The 23,410-nt window shown below is 45.1% G+C and overlaps 2 protein-coding genes, 7 non-coding genes and 3 pseudogenes across 9 annotated transcripts in view; all 12 read left to right on the top strand.

Moving 5' to 3' along the window:
• LOC123136112 (uncharacterized) lies at positions 1 to 2,809 on the top strand. Its single transcript, XM_044555407.1, has 2 exons — positions 1 to 208; positions 1,672 to 2,809. The coding sequence occupies exon 2, from the start codon at positions 1,717 to 1,719 to the stop codon at positions 2,461 to 2,463; it is 747 nt and encodes a 248-aa protein (XP_044411342.1). The 5' UTR covers positions 1 to 208; positions 1,672 to 1,716; the 3' UTR covers positions 2,464 to 2,809.
• A 5,416-nt stretch (positions 2,810 to 8,225) lies between these two features.
• LOC123140416 (small nucleolar RNA snoR1) lies at positions 8,226 to 8,317 on the top strand. Its single transcript, XR_006469981.1, has one exon. It is a non-coding gene; the product is annotated as a small nucleolar RNA snoR1 (small nucleolar RNA).
• A 73-nt stretch (positions 8,318 to 8,390) lies between these two features.
• LOC123140415 (small nucleolar RNA snoR1) lies at positions 8,391 to 8,478 on the top strand. Its single transcript, XR_006469980.1, has one exon. It is a non-coding gene; the product is annotated as a small nucleolar RNA snoR1 (small nucleolar RNA).
• An 84-nt stretch (positions 8,479 to 8,562) lies between these two features.
• LOC123140417 (uncharacterized) lies at positions 8,563 to 8,668 on the top strand (annotated as a pseudogene).
• Positions 8,669 to 9,410: 742 nt separating this feature from the next.
• On the top strand, positions 9,411 to 9,506 carry LOC123140271 (uncharacterized; annotated as a pseudogene).
• Positions 9,507 to 9,685: 179 nt separating this feature from the next.
• On the top strand, positions 9,686 to 9,841 carry LOC123140464 (small nucleolar RNA snoR134). The gene has a single exon (XR_006470021.1). It is a non-coding gene; the product is annotated as a small nucleolar RNA snoR134 (small nucleolar RNA).
• A 50-nt stretch (positions 9,842 to 9,891) lies between these two features.
• On the top strand, positions 9,892 to 9,977 carry LOC123140454 (small nucleolar RNA U36a). Its single transcript, XR_006470012.1, has one exon. It is a non-coding gene; the product is annotated as a small nucleolar RNA U36a (small nucleolar RNA).
• A 61-nt stretch (positions 9,978 to 10,038) lies between these two features.
• LOC123140302 (small nucleolar RNA Z223) lies at positions 10,039 to 10,135 on the top strand. Its single transcript, XR_006469928.1, has one exon. It is a non-coding gene; the product is annotated as a small nucleolar RNA Z223 (small nucleolar RNA).
• Positions 10,136 to 10,342: 207 nt separating this feature from the next.
• On the top strand, positions 10,343 to 10,439 carry LOC123140303 (small nucleolar RNA Z223). The gene has a single exon (XR_006469929.1). It is a non-coding gene; the product is annotated as a small nucleolar RNA Z223 (small nucleolar RNA).
• A 256-nt stretch (positions 10,440 to 10,695) lies between these two features.
• Positions 10,696 to 10,801, top strand: LOC123140436 (small nucleolar RNA snoR97). The gene has a single exon (XR_006469998.1). It is a non-coding gene; the product is annotated as a small nucleolar RNA snoR97 (small nucleolar RNA).
• A 3,496-nt stretch (positions 10,802 to 14,297) lies between these two features.
• Positions 14,298 to 14,371, top strand: LOC123140331 (uncharacterized; annotated as a pseudogene).
• A 3,825-nt stretch (positions 14,372 to 18,196) lies between these two features.
• LOC123138945 (uncharacterized) overlaps positions 18,197 to 23,410 on the top strand; it is a 113,196-nt gene continuing 107,982 nt past the window's right edge. Inside the window, exon 1 of the mRNA XM_044558791.1 lies at positions 18,197 to 18,674. Coding sequence (XP_044414726.1) covers positions 18,197 to 18,674 — 478 coding nt within the window. The remainder of the gene's footprint in view (positions 18,675 to 23,410) is intronic.

The raw sequence follows: 23,410 nt of genomic DNA, 5'->3' as shown, positions 1-23,410 counted from the left end.
CTCCATCCCCTCCTTTCCCTGCGCCCCGGCGGCTCCACGACGCCGCGCGCCCCCGTACTACGACGGCCGGCAAAGGAGGCTCGCCGCGCCGGAGCGCTCCTGGTTGATTGAGAGCGAGCCACGTCTTGCCTCCCTCCTCGCCCTCGGAGCGACCGAGTCGAACTCGTGGAGCCCTCGCTCGGCCTCTCCCCATCTCTGCAGCCACAAGGTGCCGCCGCCGCTCCCTCCCCTTTTCACCTAGAAATCTAGATTCGCATTGGATCATAGGCTTTGTGCAATTTCATCTTTCGTGCAGTGTCTTACCTTACGGATGGGAACACCCTTAGGCCATGTTCGGTTAATCCCCTTGCCACAGGGATTGAAGGGTATTGGGGAGGTTTGAGAAGGATTTTGACTTGCAAAGGATTTAATCCCCTTCAATCCCTTTCAAACCTCTTCAAACCCTCCCAAACCGAACAAGGCCTTAGGAGTTAGGACCCTAGAAAGCCACATGGGTTCTCTGCAACGAACCCTAGAAACCCCAAACCCAACCTGTAGGATTTGGTCTTGATGTCGATTCGTTCGGCTGGTAGAACGTTCTGCAGGAACGTCGCACGTTCCTTTGGTCCGGTAGACCGCCCGTCGCGATTTCCGCACCAAATCCCCGTGCGATTCAGGGATTGAGTAGCTGCATGAGGTCTGCGCAGACCCTTTCTCCCCGCAAAATAAAAATATCCGTACAACGTTTCTGCCATTAGTTCCTATATATACTAGGGCTCGGAACGCCTTCGTGGTTTTATTTGTTCGGACATCAGTTTGAAATGGCAATGGCACCTCTTTTATGGATTATTGGAGGTGGTGGGCAACACCCTTCAGGGTTGCTTCAGAGTTTGCAGTTCTGCTGGAATTTAGCTTGTACAAATGCGATGCTGAGCACTGACTGATCAATGAGTTCATTTAAACGCAGTCCTTCGCTTGATCTTATTTATTTTCTTCCTGCTCTTTGGCATATTGTTTGTCAGATATGACCAGGAATACAGTATAGTTCTGCATTCTCTGAATGTAACTTAAGATATTTATATGCAAGTTTTTTTTTTGCTTTGCTTTGCTTTGTGTCCTGAACTCTCTCTCTCTCAGACTTGTCAGTACAATTGTCAATGACAGCAAATCTAATCTACAAAGTTTGGTTGGAATACATGTTGGAATCCTTAGCAGGAGCTTTTGACTCAAATTGGAAAATACTTTGTCACTGTCAAGATAATACTACCAGATTTTTTGTAGGCTACCCTCTTAGAGATTATACGGGTGTGGTCCACCTTTTGCCTTAATAAGAGTTACTGGTAAGTATCATTTGGTGTGTGCCTGTTGATTGAGCTCATAATCTCTATAAAAGTTGATTCTTTATATTGATCTCAGGTGTGCTGAACTAATGTGCTCTATGGTAGCCACACTTGACCAGCTCATTTTGTTTTACTTGATCACTAGTTTGCTCCTCTGCTGAGAAGCTGATTATCAGATAACTACTTCCCTCTTTTGTCTTTGCTCTAGTTAAATACGATGGCATTTTCCCAGGCTTCATCTTTTACACTAAGCTATCATGATCTGATTACATGTATCTTACATATGTATGTCTGTGCTGCCTCTTCTCTAGCCTTATGAACCAATTTCCCCATTGTCAATTCAATTTTTCAGGTGCTGTACACCCCTTGCTTGCTAAGGTGCTGCTCATTGCGGTGCATGACCATGATTTCTGAAGATGGAGATATCTCAGCTCTGCTCTCTGAACCAAATCTAGATGAAGAGCAGGCTGTGACTTCTGGATCCGATGATTTCTTGCCTGCTATTTTGGAATCTATTAAGTCAAACGAAAAGGAAGTCGAACTTTCACCTGAGGAGGCAGCTTGGGCTGATTCGTGTTTTGTGCAGACTTCTGAACTGTCAGATGAAGACTGGGGTGCATTGAAGCAAGCCTTGCTTGATTCCCTTCAAGAGCCAATTGAAGGTTCACGCGATACCACTGAGGTCATGCTTGACCAAGGCACCCATGCACTTTCAGAGGCGGAATCCCACAGTCTGCATGTGGAAAAAGATGCTCAGGATGATAATGTAGAGATGGAGCAACAAGGCAATAGCGATGATGACAAGGATGCTACTGAAGTTGGGGACGTTACAAATGTAATTAGAGGTGCAGATGAGCATGGCAGGCAAATGGACGGATACACTGCAGATGAGCTGGTTTCATCTGAAGTCATCGAGCAGGCAGAGTCGAGGGATTCTATCTTCAAGGTTTGGGATCTAGACGTGTCGTTCTCCGAGGATGAGAGCGAGCTCGAACTCATCAAGGACCTCAAGAAACTCCTCAAGTGCAAGCCTCAGGATGCTACGTATCCGCCTCCTGGTGACGCAGCCAAGGCTCTGAGCGAGATAAACGTTGATGAACTTGTGGCGAGCTTGAGTAACTTGTCGCTGCAGCGAAACCAGTAGCTAGCAGTTTGTTCTTGGTTCCCATGATCCTCTGTGCATCTCTACCGTCCAATGGTAATGTTGTGGCAGCAAAGCAGTGAGTGACGGTTTGTTTGTTGGTCCAGCCGGTCCATTGTGCATCTGGACCATCAGGTGGTTGATGTCGTGTCTAATGGGCGCATATTACTTCTTTCGTAGGCTTCTTTAGACTTCAGACTTAGGTTGACTTTTGATATTTGTTTTGTACAGTATATGTCTAGACACCCTTGAAACACGCCGTTTGAGTTCAATTCAGGCAGATTTTGGACTGCTCCTCAGGCCTTGTAAATGCAAGGTGCTTAGTAAAATAAACGAGTTTTTTGAAGCACCCCCTGAGCACCTTGTATTGTACTCTCTGGTCTTTTTTACTCTGCGTATTAGATCTGTGTTAAGTCAAACATTGCAAAGTTTGACTAAATTTATATAAAAAATATCAACATCTACTATACCAAATATATATACTATGAAACTACATTTAATAACGAATCTAACAATATTTACTTGGCATTGTGGATGTTGATACTTTTTTCTATAAGTTTGGTCAAAGTAGAGATATTTTTACTTTGAACAAAACTTATATGTAGACTAAAAAAGACTTATATGTAGACTAAAAAGGACGGGAGGGAGTACAAGGCCTCTTCAGGGTGCCAGTTTTCCACCTGGCTCACACTACTGATTGACCTGGGCCAAGGCCCATTAATATTGCTTGTCTGTTCTTTTTCTTTTCAATAAGTTGGCTTGCTCACCTTGACTTCAGACCTCTCGCGTTGACCGATAACTTTTAAATTTCCAAATTTGAAACCATTTTGCAGAAAATGTTCATGGATATGAAAACAGTTCACGGATTTGAAAAACTGTTCAGGAATTTCAAAACAGTTTGTGGATTTAAAAAACTTCATGTATTTGGAAAGTGTACACCAATTTGAAAAAAAACTATGCATTTGAAAGAAACTTCACAATTTTGAAAAAAGATCACGAGTTTGAGGACCTTCACAATTTTGAAAAAGTTCATGAATATGAAAAAATAACGCATTTGAAGACAAGCATGAATTTTAAAAACTAATAAGGGGAAAATGAAGAAAAACATAACAGAAAACGAAACACAAAATGCAAAGAAAATAAACAGGTTCGAAAGTTGTGGAAACTTTCCTCGAACCATCCAATAAGTAAGCCAAATGGCCATCCCATCTAACACAGCGGTCCTTCCAACATGGGAACTCGCTGGCGAAAAAAATGCTAAGTGGCGCTTAACGCTCTGAATAGGGATTGGCAAGATTTTGAATCTGCTAGGTGTCATACTTTTTTTTTTTTGAGGAAAGGCCATCATGGCTAGCTTTATTGATTATCAATAATGTTTACATCTTCCACAAGCTCCCTGACAAGAATATCAGGAGGCTCATGTAACCAAACGTAAGAATCCTTATTACAATAACTAAGGTTTGCAAGCACATGAGCTGCACGGTTACAAGAACGAGAACAATGCATGTAAATGACCTTCCCGATCGAGCTACTCAAATCAACACATTCTGCAAAGATCGCTGCTGCTTCATCCCACCATCTTGTTTGACCTGAACAAAAAATGATAACTTGTAGAGAATCGGATTCTGCCTCTAAACAGCTAACTCCCAGAGAGTTTGCAAAAGCCAATCCATCTCTCATTGCCATAGCTTCTGATGTAATCGCATCCACTGCTACCGTAAGGAATTTGCATTGGGCCGCAATGAAGCTCCCCCTTCCATCTCGTAGGACCACCGACGTCGCACCCACCCCTTCATCTGAGAAGAATGCCGCATCAACATTCATTTTGATATAAGCTGGGCTCGGTTTTCTTCATCTCTCTTCAGGCACGCTCCCCTGGCCTCCTTGGATTGTTGCAAAGTTACGGATTATCGACAGGACCGAGATGGGCCATCTCCACGCTGGTGGTACCTGTTCGTTATGCGTAATCTGCCTTCTTATCCACCACAAATACCATGCCCCTACCAACAGGCCTTGCTTAAACTCTATGTCAGGATGTATGCCTAGATGATTCTCCGGTAAGGAAAGAATGTGTTCAACCACAACAGACCCCGATCGATCAACCATAGTTGAATGCTCAATAACATCCAACATACCCAGTCGACCCCACAACTCCTTTGCATTTGTGCACAAAAACAGTAGGTGTTTCAGATCCTCCGCGCCCTGGTGACAAATCGGGCAGGCCCCATCCGATCCTACATGCCGGTTCATGAGGATAGATTTTCAGTGGGATGATCCCTCGCAGTATTCTCCAACCAAAAATTTGAACTTTACGTGGCACTTGAAGTTTCCATAGCGTATTCCAAATGTCCAAGGGAGCCGATCCATTCGGTCTCTCTACCCTGTTAGCATGCCCCCTGAAAGTATGTTTCCACTGAACATGGTAGGCCGTTTTGACAGTAAAGATCCCTGTTCGGTTTTGTTGCCAAGCAATGAAGTCTTCAAAGGACTGCGGGTATAAAGGAATTTGCAAAATCCTCCGGACATCCACTGCCCAAAAAATGTTTCTTAATAACTCTTCATCCCACGTTCCAGTCAATGGATCGATCAAGTCATAAACTCTTGTCACCAGAGTTCGGTTACGAGGGGTAATCACTTTCCTATCTGCACACCCGACTACATACTTTCTTGTTTCCGTGCACACCCGACTACATGAGTTTGTTGGTATGAGTTTCAGGCACGAGACAAAGCTCACACATACGGTGTTCCCTATTTGGCGCTTATAACGCTATTTATAGCGTTATTGGTAGATGTCGCACACCCAGACTACGTGGTAGTAATGAGACGGTCCCGGATTGGCTTGGGGAAGGTTCCATTTGTGAAACTTCTAGAAGCTTTTGGTCACCTTTTTTAAAGCGTCTAATAGTTTTTTTCTTGCTTTGCTTCCTTTTTTTCTTCCTTTTTGTATAATTTTTCACTTTTCTCTCCTTTTCTTTTTGTTTTCCACCTAAAATTCCAAATGTGAGAACCTTTTAAAATTCATGTATTTTTTCAAATTTGTGATTTTTCCAAATCTAGTTCATACATTATAGAATTGTCTAGTAGTTACAAGTAAGCTACAAAATTGTACTATACAATTCTAAGTCGAGATAATTGTTAGATTTCACGCAAAAAAATGTTATATTCATATCACACAAATATATATATCAAGATATTTAAAAGCTGTAAAATAGAAACAAGCATATATAAAGACCCTAATGAAGACTTAAGGGATCAAAATATTCACTAATAGAATATGATTTCCATTTTGAATTTAAACAATATTCACTTTAGCAAAATATCTAAACATAATTTTAATTAAAAACTAAGTTCTACTTTAGCGCTAGCGTTTTTTGCAAATAAAGTGAATACTTGTATAATTGTGAACTATGAGTTGAAATTAAATCTCATCAATGTTATTAAATAGAGTACTAAAATTTAATAATGAATATTGTATGCTGGACATTGTATTCTTAGAAACTACTTCAAATTAAGTAGCAAAATAATTTATGTAAAAATGATTAGTATAAATCGGCTATATCACTTAGAATTCTAATATTTCACAATAATGACATGAAATATGAAAATAATTTATATCGTAATCATAAAAATAAGTTATATTTTTATTATGTTGATTAGATAAATTATATGTGAGTTAATTTTATTTTATATAAATATGGAAAACATAATTTATATCGCTAAAGAATACTTAAATTTTCAAAGCATAACATGAGATAAAGTGAGCCGAATATTTACGAAAAAGACATATTCAATTTCAATATTGTTATCATGATATGATTGATTAAAAACTCAATTTTGACAAATATATTTATATTGAAATCAGATATATGTATAAGTGACATATCAAAACATATCGTGTTTTTCATAGTTTTTATATGATATTTATCACTAATTATAAGGTCATATATATGTTACATTAATTATATGTTATATATAACTAAATTTAATTATTTAATTATACATGTAATTTTTTCTTATTTTTAATTAGACTTTACCATTGGTCTTTATATAATAATTATTTTATTTGTAACTTATGAATATAAAAAAACTGCGAGCAACTCGCAGCGACAATCTTTACGGGATTATAGGCATGATAACAAAGTCATACGGCACACCAAGAGAGCTTCTTGATTAGTGTCCTTCCCTCATGAACATATTGACACTCTGTGAATGCAATTGCACGAGTGGAGATCTCCTTGATGATGGAATCACGTCGTCCCCCATTCTATCCTAGATATCTTTAACAACTTATAGACATTTCAAATAATGAAGAGCTGGTGAGGGGAAAGGTCCTCAGCATCAGAGCACGTATACCATGAAAGGACCACCACAGATCCCATAAAAACAAGACCATCGTAGGTGCATATTTTACATTCGAGTGGAAAAAAAGAAATCTTCAAACAAAAATTGCAGCCTAAAAACATGGAAGCTATATGCATGAAACCAAATCGACATTTGACTGGAAATAAACTCAACATAACTCAAAATATCTAATTAATTTCCAAAGATCGAGAATGAATCATCAAAATTTTCATGGCGAGCATGCGAGTTACAACAGTATATCACATTATATACAACAATGATAAACTGTAACTCTAGTTCTTTGGAACTATAAAAACTAGACACCAATAACCCCATTTTGTTAGCTAAAAGAGCTTGCACTATTAAATGAGCATCCGGTTACAACTATGACGCATCAAACGCCTGAGTTGTTGTAGTATGTTTGCCCCGATCGTCTCATCTCCTTCACTCTGACTAATTCAACAAGCTCATGTGCCACTAAATTGGCTTCTCATTTGATAGCAGCAACAATGAAGGATTGGCACAGATTCAAGTGGTCCTTGATGTCCACAATGATTGGGTACAAAGGAGACCGGTTGGGCATACCAGGTTTCAATAAATTCGCCAAAATTGTGTTGTGTGTCTCTAGAACAACATGACCCCAGAAAATCGGGTGGCCATCATCGACAAACCCAAAACTATTACTTTGATACCCCAAAACTATAAAAACTCAGGACTAGCATTAGTGATTCTTGGGTAACAAAGACTGTATCATACGAAATGCATAAATTGAAGACAAAATGGAAAAACAAGTCTCAAACAAAGACTAAGTTGGAAAGCAAGCCGTTGACAGACAAAAAAAAAAGGTTTGAAGAGAAATTCTATGATCCAACATATAAAAAATCATAAATCCGAACGAACGCGAAATAGCACATCAATCCCAATGCGCGATTCAACCTCTAGAAACTCAAATGAAAGTGAGAAATAGCATTCAACTGAAATATTCGGCACTAAACACATCTCGAGATCGTCCACCCAAAAAATTCGAGTGAAAGCAAATATAAATTAGTCGAATGAAAAATATGTTGATTTTTTAGACGGTGCAGATTGCTTTTAGGCGTGTCCGCTGCAGATAAAACAACATGCTAAAACAATAAGACTACAGGGCTTAGATGTTTTTTAGCAACCCACTACAGGCCCATAGGAGGAAAGGCCCACACAAAATCTTGGCCCGCTCCCACCCCCTCTATATAACTCGACCGTGGGCAGAGACGCCAACACAGCACCTCTCTAGGGTTTGAACCGCCGCCGCCGCCGCAGTCCATCCGCTCCACGGCCGATCATGGCGCGGCGGCGGCGGCTCCTCTTCCTCTCGTCTTGCGCGGCATCTCTACTTTCTCTCGCCGTCTCATCTGCCAATAGATCTCGTTCTTCTGCTGTTTTTGTGCCGTGATGATTGCTTTACTTCTGACACCTCTTGTACGAGAAGCGCCTTGATGCGCTTCGCTGAGCAGATTGCAGCAAACATATCTGAGCACAGTCACACGCTAATTTGTTTGTTTATTTTTGATGGATTTGCAACGACAACTAGTATCTTGGTAAGAATCGTTGGCCGTGATGAGCACTGCTTATTTCTGACACCTCTTGTATGAGAAGGGACTCGTCCCTTCCATGAGCAGATTAGCAACCCTCTGAGCTCATCTTACGATCAAGATCTCATCCTGTGAATGTCCCTTTTCCGTTTGGTTATTTTTCTTGTCATTTGGCTTCAATATGGGCAACAGCTGTGACGAGCATCGATTTCTTCTGACACCTCTTGTATGAGAAGTGTGCCACTCTCTCGAGAGAGGCACCCTTCGTTGAGCAGAGTATAGCAACTGTCTGAGCTTTTCTTATGTTGCTTGCGCCAGCTTTACAATTTTCGTTGGCCATAGTATAGCCTGTTACGGTTGTCCTCCTGGTTGACTCTCTGAGATTAGTTGTGTGTCCTTTTTGTTTGCAATTTTAGTATGTTATTGTGCGTTTCTCGTGCAATGTTAGGCGATTTAGAATATATAGTCAAGAGGCCTGTCCGCTGGAGATGGGAGTTACATAATGGCACGAGTTCACTCAGGCACTCTCTCCCTGGATCATCTATGCAGCTGAGTCCACTGTAAGCTATCTGAAGAAACAAACTCACGTTCAAAGTGTGGTGATTATCAGTTCAGGATTTATCTTATTTTTACTAAATAGTACTATGTAATTAATTATTCGTTATTACAAGGAAAGTTGTAGCACAACAATGATAAAGATGCACTTACGGTTAACCGGGATTGATTGCTCTCAACACCCAGGAAATCGTCAATAGATAGATAATGAACAGCACAATCCTAATTGTGTACTTTGTCTTCTGGTCTCAACTTGTGATTTGTTTGTGCTTCGTCATCTGGTCATTGGGATGTTCAGTCTCTTGAGGCTGATTTGTTTCCACTGGACTCGTTCCCTTGAAGCAAATAGTGTTCTGTTGTATCTGAGTTAGCCCCTCTTTTGCCCTACGGGTTCTCTCTCCCAGGGCACTGGCAGCTCTTACATACATGCATGCGTCACACAAAAAATAAATCCGGTGGACACTTTTTTGGTAATTTGATTTTGACAGCTGTGATGAGCCCATTTTACAGTTACAGACCTGTAATGACTCCTGCGGAAATGATCGCATGGTCAAAGAACATCTAAGGGACTGAGTTGTTTGCTATCAGTGGTTTAGATATTGATGTGTTTGTTTTGATTTGCTTATCTTAAGAGTATTCGTGCCTGTAAACTAATATCTGTATGGGTCCTGGGCAGCGAGGAGATGGGGAAGAAAGCAAATGTTCCTCTCGCTATCAGGTGTGAAATTTCTTGTGATCAGATTTATAATTTTCTTGTCTTGCACGATGCTAACCCCGGGCTTGTCGGATGGATCTCGGTCCTCTGTGATGAAGGAAAGCCCCAATGCTGTGCTAGATCCACACCGCCGTTCAGTGTTGCAGGCTGCGACACTACGTGTGAATGAGCAGCCTGTGTCAGAGTAACGGATACATTCACATCACATCTGTTTTCCGCTGTTGTTGTTTCGGATCTTGGATTGTTTGGTGGCAGTGATTAGAATCTTACCCGCGCTTCTGATTTAACTCGTGAAGCACAAGGGAAAACATGGTTGAATTTCTTAATATGAGCCACGGTAAATACCAGATCCTTTTCTTTATGATCTTGGTTTATTTATGTTATTATGTTGTTTGATCATGGCGGTGATGATAAACACTTTAAGCAAACATGCCAGTTCTGCTTCTGAAAATTCATGACTGAAAAGCCTGTTATATACCTATCTGAGCCATGATCTATCATCTTTTAACCGTTGTACCAGCCTAGTTTAGTTTCTGATTCTGTAATACAACAAATTCGTTTGAAGACCTTATGATGCGCATCCCAACAGTTGAACATGGTTGAATTTCTTAATATGGCTGAATTTCTTAATATGAGCCTCTGTAAGTACCAGATCCTTTTCTTTATGATCTTGGTTTATTTATGTTATTATGTTGTTTGTTCATGGCGTTGATGATAAACACTTTAAGCAAACATGCCAGTTCTGCTTCTGAAAATTCATGACTGAAAAGCCTGTTATATACCGATCTGAGCCATGATCTATCATCTTTTATCTGTTGTACATTCCTAGTTTAGCTTCTGATTCTGTAATACAACAAATTCCTTTTTACACCTTATGATGCGTATCTCACAGTTGAACACCAGGATCCTGTTCGCAGGATGAACCTACCTGGAGGCTTGAAATTGACGGGCAAGTCTTCTTTGATGAAAGATTTGTCTTTCTTTTGGTTGTTGGTGTCTGATTTACCACTTGCTTTAGTTTTGATTGTTGCAGTTTAACTATCCTCTTGCAAGTTTTTCGGATTTGTGGAAGAGACTGAAAATCTCGGTAGAGCATGTGTTGTCATCAGCTTTGTCTCTTGTTCCTACGAGATGGGAGTTAAATAACGACGTGAAATTTAACAAATTTCCACTGCATCCTCGCAGGAATTGCTACTATATGGAGAAACAAGTTACCTGGGCCGTATTCTGAACTTGAAACTTGATTAACATTTTCAACGAAATGAATTGGCTGTGAATTGTGAAAAGGTATTGAATTTACTGGACGCTAGTAGCACTAATTAGTGCTAGTTTAGTAACGGTACAGACATTTCACTCGTAAGTGAAAGACCATTGGAACATCTTTAGTGCATAGTTCTATACCTCATCAACTTAAAACCAATGGTTGCAGCACATCTTATCACTTGTTAATTTCTGGAACTCAGGTGTTTGACTTTTCATGGTAATTTCTTCTGGACGAAGTTGTTATACTTTAATGTTTGGAGTTTTATGTAATTTTAGCTGGTCTTTATTCCCACAGCCCTACATGATGAACTTAATATTTTAGCTGTGGATTTATGTCCACATGGAGCTATAATTTTTGTCATAGTTACTCTGATAGGTTATTCTGATTTGATATTGGGAAGTAACATTGCTATGATGATAAATTTATGGCTTGTTTCTCAGAACATTTTGCAGGTGATCTGCTTTTTATCTAATGCCTTGCATTAGCACACTGTTTTTTTTCTTTTCCCTGCTGTGAATTCATTAATCTTCCTGTGCAAACCAAGGGTGGCAAATGATGTGAAATACCGAAACTTGAGTTTCAACTTTTAATCCATATTTTGAAGTGCTTAGTTGTGCAATTTTTGTGTTTGTTTAACACTCTTGTGGTTTTCATTTGAGTTGATGGCATTGATTTCATGAAGTACAAGGGGAAATTAGTATCAATTAGTATCAGGTTTGGAAACGGAAGGGTTTTTTGTCCCAAAGAAGGTTTTCCCTACTGTTCCTAAAACAAGTAGGAGTCTGTTTATATTGCCTCCCTGTGGAGGAACGAATCAAGCAAGAAAAACACAACCTGGTTACCCTGCGCCCTGTGCGCCTCTCCTCTTCCCTGCCATGGGGCGACGAGGCTTCAAGCCTCGTCCTCCCGTAGAGCACAGCTACAACCTACTATCAACTTCGAACGCTCCTAATTCCCAAGCATCTGACAATTTGGTATCAGATTCACCGATCTCCGTTGCGCCTGCAACCATGTTGTCCTCTCCCAAGAAGCCTGATCTTCCTAAAACCCTTGAAGACCTTTGCCAAGGAACATTGCAAATTTTGAGGACATCTAGCAGAATCTGGGCGATCTGGCCGAGGGCGTCGAACTCCTCCGCAGCGACATGACCAAGGCCCTAAAGTATGTCACCGACGCCCTGACGGTGTTCAGAACAGAATTCAGCGATCTATCACAACAACAGCGCGCACAAAACGTGGCCATCACCAGGCTGGAGCGTGCGAGCCGTGGCGAGCCTTCCCTTGTTACTGCCGACCCAATCAGCGGCTGCCCGCGCCGGAGGTCAACTCAGGTTGCAGGCTCCACCCTGCCTTTACAAGCTTGACTTCCCTACCTACAACGGTGAAGGCGACCCGCGACCATGGTTGACTAGATGCAATTTGTTTTTCCTTGGCCAGCGCATGCCTGACACGAAGAAGACTTGGATTGCGTCATACCATCTAACAAATGTGGCTGCCCTTTGGTATGGCCATCTAGAGGAGAAGATTGGCCGGCCAACTTGGGCAGACTTTGTTGCGCGGGTCAGCCAGCACTTTGGCCCTCCCACACATGCCAATCCCTTGGATGAGCTCATCTCCCTTAGTCGTATCGGCTCGGTGGCGGTCTGGCGGAGTATACCAAACAGTTCCTCCAACTCTTGTCCCGCATCAACCCCATCCCAGATGACGAGGAGCGCAACATCTTCACCAATAATCTGGGCGAGCCACTAAAAACACAGGTTGAGCTGCTGCGTCCAGCTACTCTCGAGGATGCTATGGACATGGCCGTCTCCTATGAGCACCTTGCCATGGTGACCACGGTTACTGCCGCCACTCCGACACGCCCTGGTCGTCCTACACACCTTGTCCCAGCAGCCCTAGGTGTTGCCACAGGCGACCCCTCTTCTGGGGGCGGGCCTGTCTTCAAAAAGCTTAACGCCGCCGAGATGGAGGACAGACGCAGCAAGGGACTATGCTTCAACTGTGATGAGAAGTATGTTCGGGGACATCGCTGCAAGTGCCTCTTCTACATCGAGTCCGCCGACAACGACGAGGAAGACAATGATGACAACCTACACATCTCGCTGCTCGCAATCACCGGCGTACGTGCCAGTGACACAATGCAGCTAGTGGTCCGTGTAGGCGAGTGTGAATTGGTCGCTCTCCTCGACTCTGGTAGCACTCACAATTTCATCAACGAGGAGATGGCTGCACAAGTGGGCAGCCACTTCTCCACAGGGCGCCGCCTCCGCGTAATAGTAGCCAATGGAGATCATGTCACATGTCCAAGAAGACTTCCTTGTCGATCTTTACGCCATCCCCTTGGGTGGGTTTGACGTCGTTCTCGGGACACACTGGCTCAAGACACTCAGGCCCATACCTGGGACTTCACGTGTCTCTGGATGTCCTTCTGGCGGTCTGACCATCGCGTTGAGTGGTATGGTATCGCGGCGTCAACCCAACCCCACCACATTCACGCTTGTTCCGGGCGGGAGCTTCTTGACAGCCTCCTCAATGAATACGTTGACATCTTCGCAGAGCCTCGGGGCCTGCCGCCGCCTCGCACTCATGACCATCGCATCCGCTTGGTGCCTGGTACCGCGCCAGTGGCTGTTCGACCATATCGCTACCTGGCTATCCAAAAAGATGAGCTCGAGAGACAGTGTGCGGACATGTTGGAGCGCGGCCTTATTCGCCGTAGCACTTTTGAGTTCTCTTCGCCCGTTCTTCTGGTGAAGAAGCACGACAGCTCCTGGCGATTCTGTGTCGATTTTCGTGGCGTCAACACCAACACCATCAAGGACAAGTTCCCTATTCCTGTAGTAGACGAGCTAAAGGGCGCCCTGTTCTTCACAAAGCTGGACTTGCGATCTGGTTATCACCAGGTGCGCATGCATATTGAGGATATCCACAAAACAGTGTTCTGGACACACGAGGATATCATCAAAGAACGCTATCCAAGCTTCCAGCTCGAGCGGACAGGGGGTGTCCAAATTAGTATCAATTAGTATCAGGTTTGGAAACGGAAGGGGTTTTTGTTCCAAAGAAGGTTTTCCCTACTGTTCCTAAAACAAGTAGGAGTCTGTTTCTATTTCTAGTAGAAGTCGTCATATAACTTGACTATTTATATTGCCTCCCTGTGGAGGAACGAATCAAGCAAGAAAAACATAACTTGGTTACCTTGCGCCCTGTGCGCCTCTCCTCTTCCCTGCCACGGGGCGACGAGGCTTCAAGCCTCGTCCTCCTGTAGAGCACAGCTACAACCTACGATCAACTTCCAACGCTCCTAATTCCCAAGCATCTGACAATATAGCTCCATGCATATAGCTCCACACCCAGGAAATGATCAATAGGGCTGGTTCAATGGTCTACCTGAATCAAAGGATGTGAAAATACTGCAACAATATGATCTATGATCTGATTCTTAGTATGTAAGTCTCTGATGATGACTTTGCCAAATTTCTTATTTTTTTCTCATGATACTTACTACGTCTGGAATTAGTCAGCGCTGAAATGGGTCGAATTAGTTGACGCTCAAATGGTTGTCCATTTGGGCGTCAATTAATTCTGGCCGGACGGAGTAGATCTTTAGAATGGTTGTCGCCAAGCTAATATGATTTTGTGGTTTTGTGAAGCTGATGATGGTTTGTCTATTCGTTTTGCGGACCAAGAGGATACTCTAGTTTGGCAAATACGAATCTAATGGAGTAGATCACGACCTCACATTGACATCATAATTGTTGGCCATGTCCTGCACTCCAAACGAACAGTTTGTTGTTGCTTCTGCTTGTCCTGCGTTTGCTGCTACGGTTCCTTCTTGGCTGCAATCTTTCTTAAGGCTGTAGAGCCGATCTTGTTCCCTGTTGATTTCTCTGCCCGCTCCCTGTGATGCTCGACATATTCCTCAAGATCAGGCCTGGCGAAAGCAATTATTGCATCAAATACTGTTTAGTGCAAGTTTGAAGTTCCTGACAGGCGGTGAACAATCGAAGGAATTATGTAATTCAGAGAGATTTTTTTAATTTCTATTTTATACTGGATAAGGTTTTCCTTGGTGAATAAGATAACCATCTCTCTTATGTTGCCAAGTTTCGTCCTTCAGACTGAATCTGATATTACTAGTTATGTGTTCCCATTTCATTTTTTTACGGGACATCCTGATCTTGTACTCCCTCCGTTTTATATTTACTCCGCATATTTGCTTTGGTTAAATCAAGCTTTACAAAAAAATTAACATATTCAGTAACAAATTAATACCATTAGATTCGTTGTTGAATGTACTTCCATGTCATAGATTTGTTGTGCTAAATATTTATATTCTTTTCTATAAATTTGGTCAAACTTTATAATGTTTACCTAGAGTTAAGGCAGGGTGTTTGGTTTATATGGTTTGGTTTATTTGGGTTTCTAGAATTTTGGTTTCTGTAAAATGGTGACCGAAATAATCGATAAAAATTGCTAGTGACCTAATTAACCAAAATTTGTCTGTTTGTTATGTTTGATTAACCGGAAAACTGATTTACATGTGCACCATCATTAATCGAAGCAGCGGTGACATAAAATCATCTCTAGCTGACCCTTTAAAAATTGACCCTTAGAAACACGTACAAAGGGTAAACTATTTTTACGGTGTAAAATTGTCTTGAACTGAGCAGTAAAATTGTATCCCGTCGTTGCTCACTTTTTTTCATTTATTTTTTTCCTCCTGTCTCGGTAGAGCTTGTCTTTGGCCACGACGTCCCTCTCCCTAGCGCCGCCCCGCGCGCTCCTCGATTGAGCCTGGCATCGCTTGCCGTCGCGCGCGCTCTTGGTGTGGTCGTGCTAACTCCTCGGCGCCCTGTGGCGTGGCTGCGCGAGGCGACCCCTCCCCCGCCCTTCTCCGGTGCCGCCCTGCCTTGATTCGTGCCGCCGGTGGCTTGCTTCGCCTTGCTCGCCTTGGTACTGAGGTCGAGCTAGATGCGCCGCCATGGAACTGACCAAAGAAGCCGCCGCACGCTGGAATTAGCCGCCGGCCGTGCTAACTCCTCGGCGCCCCGCGGCGTGGCTGCGCGAGCTACTCGACGCCGTGACCCGTCCCCTCCCCCCGCCCTTCTCCGGCGCCATCCCGCCCTGATTCGGGCCGCCGGTGGCCTGCTTCGCCTTGCCTGTGGATGGCCTCGCCTCGGTATTGGAGGTCGAGCCGGCCACAATTCGGACCGGTGGCGGCAAATTCCGGCGTGCGGTGGCTTCTTCCGACGTTGCGTCGACTGATTCTGGTGAGTTTCGGTTAGATTTCGGCCAGTTCCACGGCGGCATGTCTGGCTCGACAAGGTTTGACCGGTTTATGGGCTGAATTGTATACTGCCTTCAAAATAGTATATTTGAGGTCCTCGCAGATAGATTTTCAGTGCTCTTTAAAAAGTTGAAGGGCCGAACGAGTTTTACATGATCTGCTAGGTGCCCTTTTTTGATCGAAACCGTAAACACTTCTTGTTTTTATGGGTTTGACCAGTTTAAAGGGTGTGGTAGAGATGCTCTAACCATCGGTCATCTAAAAATATATAGATGCCCATTAGTATTTGTAATCAATCGACATCCTATAATCGATGCATTTTTCTTACATGGTAATACATATCTCATTTATATCATAACGACCATAGTACAAGTCACGTACATACTGACGTGACAAAACTGAAAAGACAACAGAACGCTAGACTTTGCACACAGGAACATCAGCCAAGAAGTAAAATTACAAACAAGACTAAAGAATCCTCTGAGCTTGACACCAACGCCCGTCACCTGCCTCTGGCACCACCATAGCAGCCACCAAAGGAGAAATGACTGATCATCTCCACACCCGAGCTCGACGCGGCTTCATCGCTGATATGTAGCTTGCGGACCTCCAAGATGGCTCGCCAATAAAGGCGAAACCATTGTCGTTGAACGAATCAGATCGGGGCAACACCCCGGACACGCCATCGAACTCCAGATCTGGCACCCCCGCCCAACTAAGATGTTGGAGGAGAAAACCATACCTGCATGCCACGAACCAAGAACCCAGATCCACCATCTTCCAGATGCCGTTGATGCAGAACACAATCTGCATCCGCTTCTGGACTACCTCCCAAGCTCCAGGTCGGCGCTGGACCAAACACCATTGCAACAGCGAAGCCTGAGGACACAGGTCCACCACGAGGATACCGCCGCCGCCGCACTATCCTTGCTTGAACAGTCTGGTTTCCAAATCCACCCGAAAAGCGGATCGTCTCGTTAGGGAAGGATCTGAAGGTTTATTAGTCGGCGCCGCCATCGCAATCGCCGAAGCCATGACGATGAACAACCCAAAATTCTAAGAAACTAGCTAAGACCTAAAACAATCCACACGCGTGAATCCGGCGACCCCTCTCACCATCGACGATCGAGGTCGTCGGCGGAGGGGAGCCGCCGGAGGACGGCGGCGGAGGAAGTCGCCCTAGCGGCAGGAGGCGATCACCTTTCTTTTCTTCTCCTGCAAGTATAATCGATGCACTTGTGCCTTGCACCGTTGCACGAATCTATGTAATCTGTGGTTGAGATGGTTAGGTGGACAGTGGTATCCCCAACCCACCAGGGTTCAAATCCTGGTGCTCGCATTATTCCTGGATTTATTTCAGGATTTCCGGCGATGCGCTTTCAGTGGGAGGAGACGTTCCCGTCGACGACGAGGCGCCTACGGTTGCTTCGTAAATCTCAAGATGATATGCCGGCTCAGTCTCTCGGAGGTGCTCATAGGGGTAGGGTGTGCGTGTGTGCGTTCATTGGGGTGAGTGTATGCGCGTGTATATGAGCGCTTGTGTCTCTATTGATGCTAAAAAAAATAGCTAGCGACTTACGACACGTTTGGTTCGACCCAAGTAACGTATCCGATTAGTTATATGGAAAACCCGCCTCGTTTGGTTGACCCACATGTGTTCCCGTTTTTCAATCAGCTCCGATCGGAAACCACGTCTACTAAAGACATTGCGGGCGAACCAAATGCAACTGTTATGGATATTGGATAAGTCCGTCCCTAGGGTGACGGTTGGTCTCGCGTCTGTCATGGCAATCTAGGGTTTTTCGGCCCGCCGCCGCTGCAGAACCCCATCCCCCGTCCAAGCGATCATCACCACCGTGTGCAGAACGGCGCCAGCGACTCGCCCCGTCGTATCCACCACCTTAACCCCCACCAAAAGCCTTTCGCGTGCGCTAGGGCACGCGGTCGTACACCACACCACCGCCCTAGTTTCAGTTCTGGTTCGTAGTGTGGGAGGAAAGGATGGAGAGGGTTGAAGGGCTGTTGAAGAACCTGAAGCTGTCGAAGAGGGAGAAGAAAGGAGTCAAGATCGGGTGGAGGGGATCTGGGAAGGCCGGGGTAGTGGAGCCTCAAGCCTTAGCGAAGCTGCTGTCTGAAAAACCTGTGTTTGTGGAGGCGATGGCTGAAACCCTAGGCAGGATTTGGTGCCCAATCAAAGGAATAGACTGCAAGGACGTAGGAGACAATACATTCCTGATCACTTTTGGGCATGAGTCGGGCAAAAAGATGGCACTAGAGAGCGGACCTTGGGAGTTTGGAAACGATCTGTTGGTGATGGAAGACTTTGTACCCGCGAAGATGATAAAGGATTACACCTTTGAGACAACACCGATATGGGTTCGGATCTTGCGTCTACCCCTTGGTATGACGAACAGAGAAGTTGGAGAAGCCATCGGACAGGAGATTGGGGAGGTCCTTGACGTGGAAGCTAGAGCAGATGGTGTGGCCATCGGAAAATATCTGCGTGTGAAAATAAAAATGGGCATCAAGCATCCGTTAATGAGGGGCGTCAGGGTCGAGCTGTTGGGGAACGTAGCAGAAATTCAAAATTTTCCTACGTGTCACCAAGATCTATCTATGGAGAGACCAGCAACGAGTAGAAAGAGAGTGCATCTACATACCCTTGTAGATCGCTAAGCGGAAGCGTTCAAGTGAACGGGGTTGATGGAGTCGTACTCGTCGTGATTCAAATCACCGATGATCAAGTGCCGAACGCACGGCACCTCCGCGTTCAACACACATACAACCCGGTGACGTCTCTCAAGCCTTGATCCAGCAAGGAGAGAGGGAGAGGTTGAGGAAGACTCCATCCAGCAGCAGCACAACGGCGTGGTGGTGGTGGAGGAGCGTGGCAATCCTGCAGGGCTTCGCCAAGCACCGCGGGAGAGGAGGAGTACTTGTGAGAGGGGGAGGGCTGCACCAGAACTTCGTCTATAGCTCCCATGCGCCTCCCCACTATATATAGGGGTGGAGGGGCTGGTTTCTTGCCCTCCAAGTCCATTGGGGCGTTGGCCAAGGTGGGAGGAAAGAAATCTCATTATTTCCTTCCCCACCGATTGTTATCCCCCTTTTTAGGGATCTTGATCTTATCCCTTCGGGATATGATCTTATTCCTTCTAAGGGGGGATCTTGGTGCGCCTTGACCAGGGGTGTGGGGCCTTGCCCCCACTACCCACGTCCATGTGGGTCCCCCCATGCAGGTGGGCCCCACTCCGGAACCTTCTAGAACCTTCCCGGTACAATACCGAAAAATCCCGAACATTTTCCGGTGGCCAAAATAGGACTTCCCATATATAAATCTTTACCTCCGGACCGTTCCGGAACTCCTCGTGACGTCCAGGATCTCATTCGGGACTCCGAACAACATTCGGTAACCACATACAAACTTCCTTTATAACCCTAGCGTCAACGAACCTTAAGTGTGTAGACCCTACGGGTTCGGGAGACATGTAGACATGACCGAGACGTTCTCCGGTCAATAACCAACAGCGGGATCTGGATACCCATGATGGCTCCCACATGTTCCACGATGATCTCATCGGATGAACCACGATGTCAAGGACTTAATCAATCCCGTATTCAATTCCCTTTGTCTATCGGTATGTTACTTGCCCGAGATTCGATCGTCGGTATCCAATACCTTGTTCAATCTCGTTACCGCTAAGTCACTTTACTCGTTCCGTAACACATCATCCCGTGATCAACTCCTTGGTCACATTGCGCATATGATGATGTCCTACCGAGTGGGCCCAGAGATACCTCTCCGTTTACACGGAGTGACAAATCCCAGTCTCGATCCGCATAAAACAATAGATACTTTCGGAGATACCTGTAGTGCACCTTTATAGTCACCCAGTTACGTTGTGACGTTTGATACACCCAAAGCACTCCTATGGTATCCAGGAGTTACACGCTCTCATGGTCGAAGGAAGAGATACTTGACATTGGCAAAGCTCTAGCAAATGAACTACACGATCTTTTGTGCTAGTATTAGGATTGGGTCTTGTCCATCACATCATTCTCCTAATGATGTGATCCCGTTATCAACGACATCCAATGCCCATAGCCAGGAAACCATGACTATCTGTTGATCACAACGAGCTAGTCAACTAGAGGCTCACTAGGGACATATTGTGGTCTATGTATTCACACGTGTATTACGATTTCCGGATAATACAGTTATAGCATGAATAAAAGACAATTATCATGAACAAGGAAATATAATAATAATACTTTTATTATTGCCTCTAGGGCATATTTCCAACACGAGCAAGAGGAGGAAGGGGCCGATCAGACAAAGGAGGCTGAGAAGTCTGCCGATCAGGAGGAAGATGATAGTAATTGGTGCCCTTTTGAATATGAATACCTGCCCGAGTTTTGTTACGTCTGTGGGATCCTGGGACACGAGGATAAGATGTGCAGTTGTAAGCTGAAACGAGGGGAGAAGGCGCAGTTCGGGCCATGGCTGAGGGCCTATATGCCGAGGCGGAATGGAGGAGGTGCTCGAGGAAGATGGGGAGAGGGAGGAGCCTATCGTAGTGGGCGTAACGCAGGCAGCAAAGGTGTGGGGGTTCGGAGAGGGCAGTCCTCGTCGGCCAGTGATGCACCGTCCTGGCGTAGAAACACGAAGAGCTGTGGTGACCCAGTGGAGGAGGAAGAGAAGGGGCAGGAGGTGATGAGCCCGTTGAAGTTATCAAACGAGGGGGGTGAAGGAAGAAAGAGCGTAGCAGGTTGTGACGCCCCCGATTCAATTGTACACTAATCATGCACGCAAACGTGTACGATCAAGATCAGGGACTCACGGGAAGATATCACAACACAACTCTAAAACATAACTAAGTCATACAAGCATCATAATACAAGCCAGGGGCCTCGAGGGCTCGAATACAAGTGCTCGATCATAGACGAGTCAGCGGAAGCAACAATATCTGAGTACAGACATAAGTTAAACAAGTTTGCCTTAAGAAGGCTAGCACAAACTGGGATACAGATCGAAAGAGGCGCAGGCCTCCTGCCTGGGATCCTCCTAAACTACTCCAGGTCGTCGTTAGCGGCCTGCACGTAGTAGTAGGCACCTCCAGTGTAGTAGGAATCATCGTCGACGGTGGCGTCTGGCTCCAGGGCTCCAGCATCTGGTTGCGACAACCAGGTAGAAGGGAAAGGGGAAAAGAGGGAGAAAAGCAACCATGAGTACTCATCCAAAGTACTCGCAAGCAAGGAGCTACACTACATATGCATGGGTATATGTGTAAAGGGCCATATCGGTGGACTGAACTGCAGAATGCCAGAATAAGAGGGGGGATAGCTAATCCTGTCGAAGACTACGCTTCTGGCAGCCTCCGTCTTGCAGCATGTAGAAGAGAGTAGATTGAAGTCCCCCAAGTAGCATCTCCAAGTAGCATCTCCAAGTAGCATCTCCAGTAGCATCGCAGTAGCATAATCCTACCCGGCGATCCTCCCCTCGTCGCCCTGTGGAAAAGCGATCACCGGGTTGTCTGTGGAACTTGGAAGGGTGTGTTTTATTAAGTATCCGGTTCTAGTTGTCATAAGGTCAAGGTACAACTCCAAGTCGTCCTGTTACCGAAGATCACGGCTATTCGAATAGATTAACTTCCCTGCAGGGGTGCACCACATAACCCAACACGCTCGATCCCATTTGGCCGGACACACTTTCCTGGGTCATGCCCGGCCTCGGAAGATCAACACGTCGCAGCCCCACCTAGGCACAACAGAGAGGTCAGCACGCCGGTCTAAATCCTATGCGCGCAGGGGTCTAGGCCCATCGCCCATTGCACACCTGCACGTTGCGTACGCGGCCGGTGAGCAGACCTAGCAACCTCCATTACAAAGGAAGTTGCGTTAACGCAGTCCAACCCGGCGCGCGCCACTCAGTCGCTGACGTCAAGAAGGCTTCGGCTGATACCACGACGCCGGGATACCCATAACTACTCCCGCGTAGATGGTTAGTGCGTATAGGCTCGTAGCCGACTCAGATCAAATACCAAGATCTCGTTAAGCGTGTTAAGTATCCGCGAACGCCGAACAGGGCCAGGCCCACCTGTCTCCTAGGTGGTCTCAACCTGCCCTGCCGCTCCGCCACAAAGTAACAGTCGGGGGCCGTCGGGAACCCAGGCCCACCTCTACCGGGATGGAGCCACCTGTCCTTTCAGCCCCCAACTCCGAACAGTATCACAGGTAATGTAACAGTGTAAAGTATATAGTATATGCCCGTGATCACCTCCCGAAGTGATCACAGCCCAGTAGTATAGCATGGCAGACGGACAAGAGTGTAGGGCCACTGATGGAACACTAGCATCCTATACTAAGCATTTAGGATTGCGGGTAAGGTATCAATGACTGTAGCAGCAATGACAGGCTATGCATCAGAATAGGATTAACAGAAAGCAGTAACATGCTACGCTACTCTAATGCAAGCAGTATAGAGAAGAGTAGGCGATATCTGGTGATCAAGGGGGGGGGGGGCTTGCCTGGTTGCTCTGGCAAGAGAGAGGGGTCGTCAACTCCGTAGTCGAACTGGTCAGCAGCAGCGTCGGTCTCGTAGTCTACCGGAGAGAAGAGGGGGAAGAAATAATGAATACGGAGCAAACAAAGCACCACAAAATATATCAAGGCAATACGCGGTGTTCGGTGTGCCCTAACGCGGTAGTAGGTGATACCGGTGAAGGGGGGAAACCCCCCGGGAAAGTATTCCCGGTGTTTCGTGTTTTCGGGCAGAGGAACCGGAGGGGGAAAGTTGCGGGTTCGATAGGTTAGGGGTGTGTGGCGGACGAACGGACCGCGTATCCGGATTCGTCTCGTCGCTCTGAGCAACTTTCACGTTGTTTTAATCTGAGTTACGGATTAAAAGATATGATTTTTTTAAAGATTTTATTAATTTCTGGAATTTAATCAATTAATTATTTAATTCGAAAAATGGAATTATGACGTCAGCATGATGCCATGCTGACGTCAGCAGTCAACAGGGTTGACTAGGTCAACCCTGACATGTGGGTCCCGTTCGTCATACTCTGTTAACTAATTATCTTAGTTAAGTTTAATTAATAGTAGTTAATTAGGTTAATTAGTCATTAGGTTTAATTTATCAGGATTAATTAAATTAATTATTTACTTAATTAATTAATTAATTAATTAATTTTATTCATTATTATTTTTATT

This window comes from Triticum aestivum, chromosome 6B (assembly GCF_018294505.1).
Source record: "Triticum aestivum cultivar Chinese Spring chromosome 6B, IWGSC CS RefSeq v2.1, whole genome shotgun sequence".
Classification (NCBI taxonomy): Eukaryota; Viridiplantae; Streptophyta; class Magnoliopsida; order Poales; family Poaceae; genus Triticum; species Triticum aestivum.
Note: the sequence above shows the minus strand (reverse complement) of the source record. Positions and strands in the feature narration are given on the sequence as shown.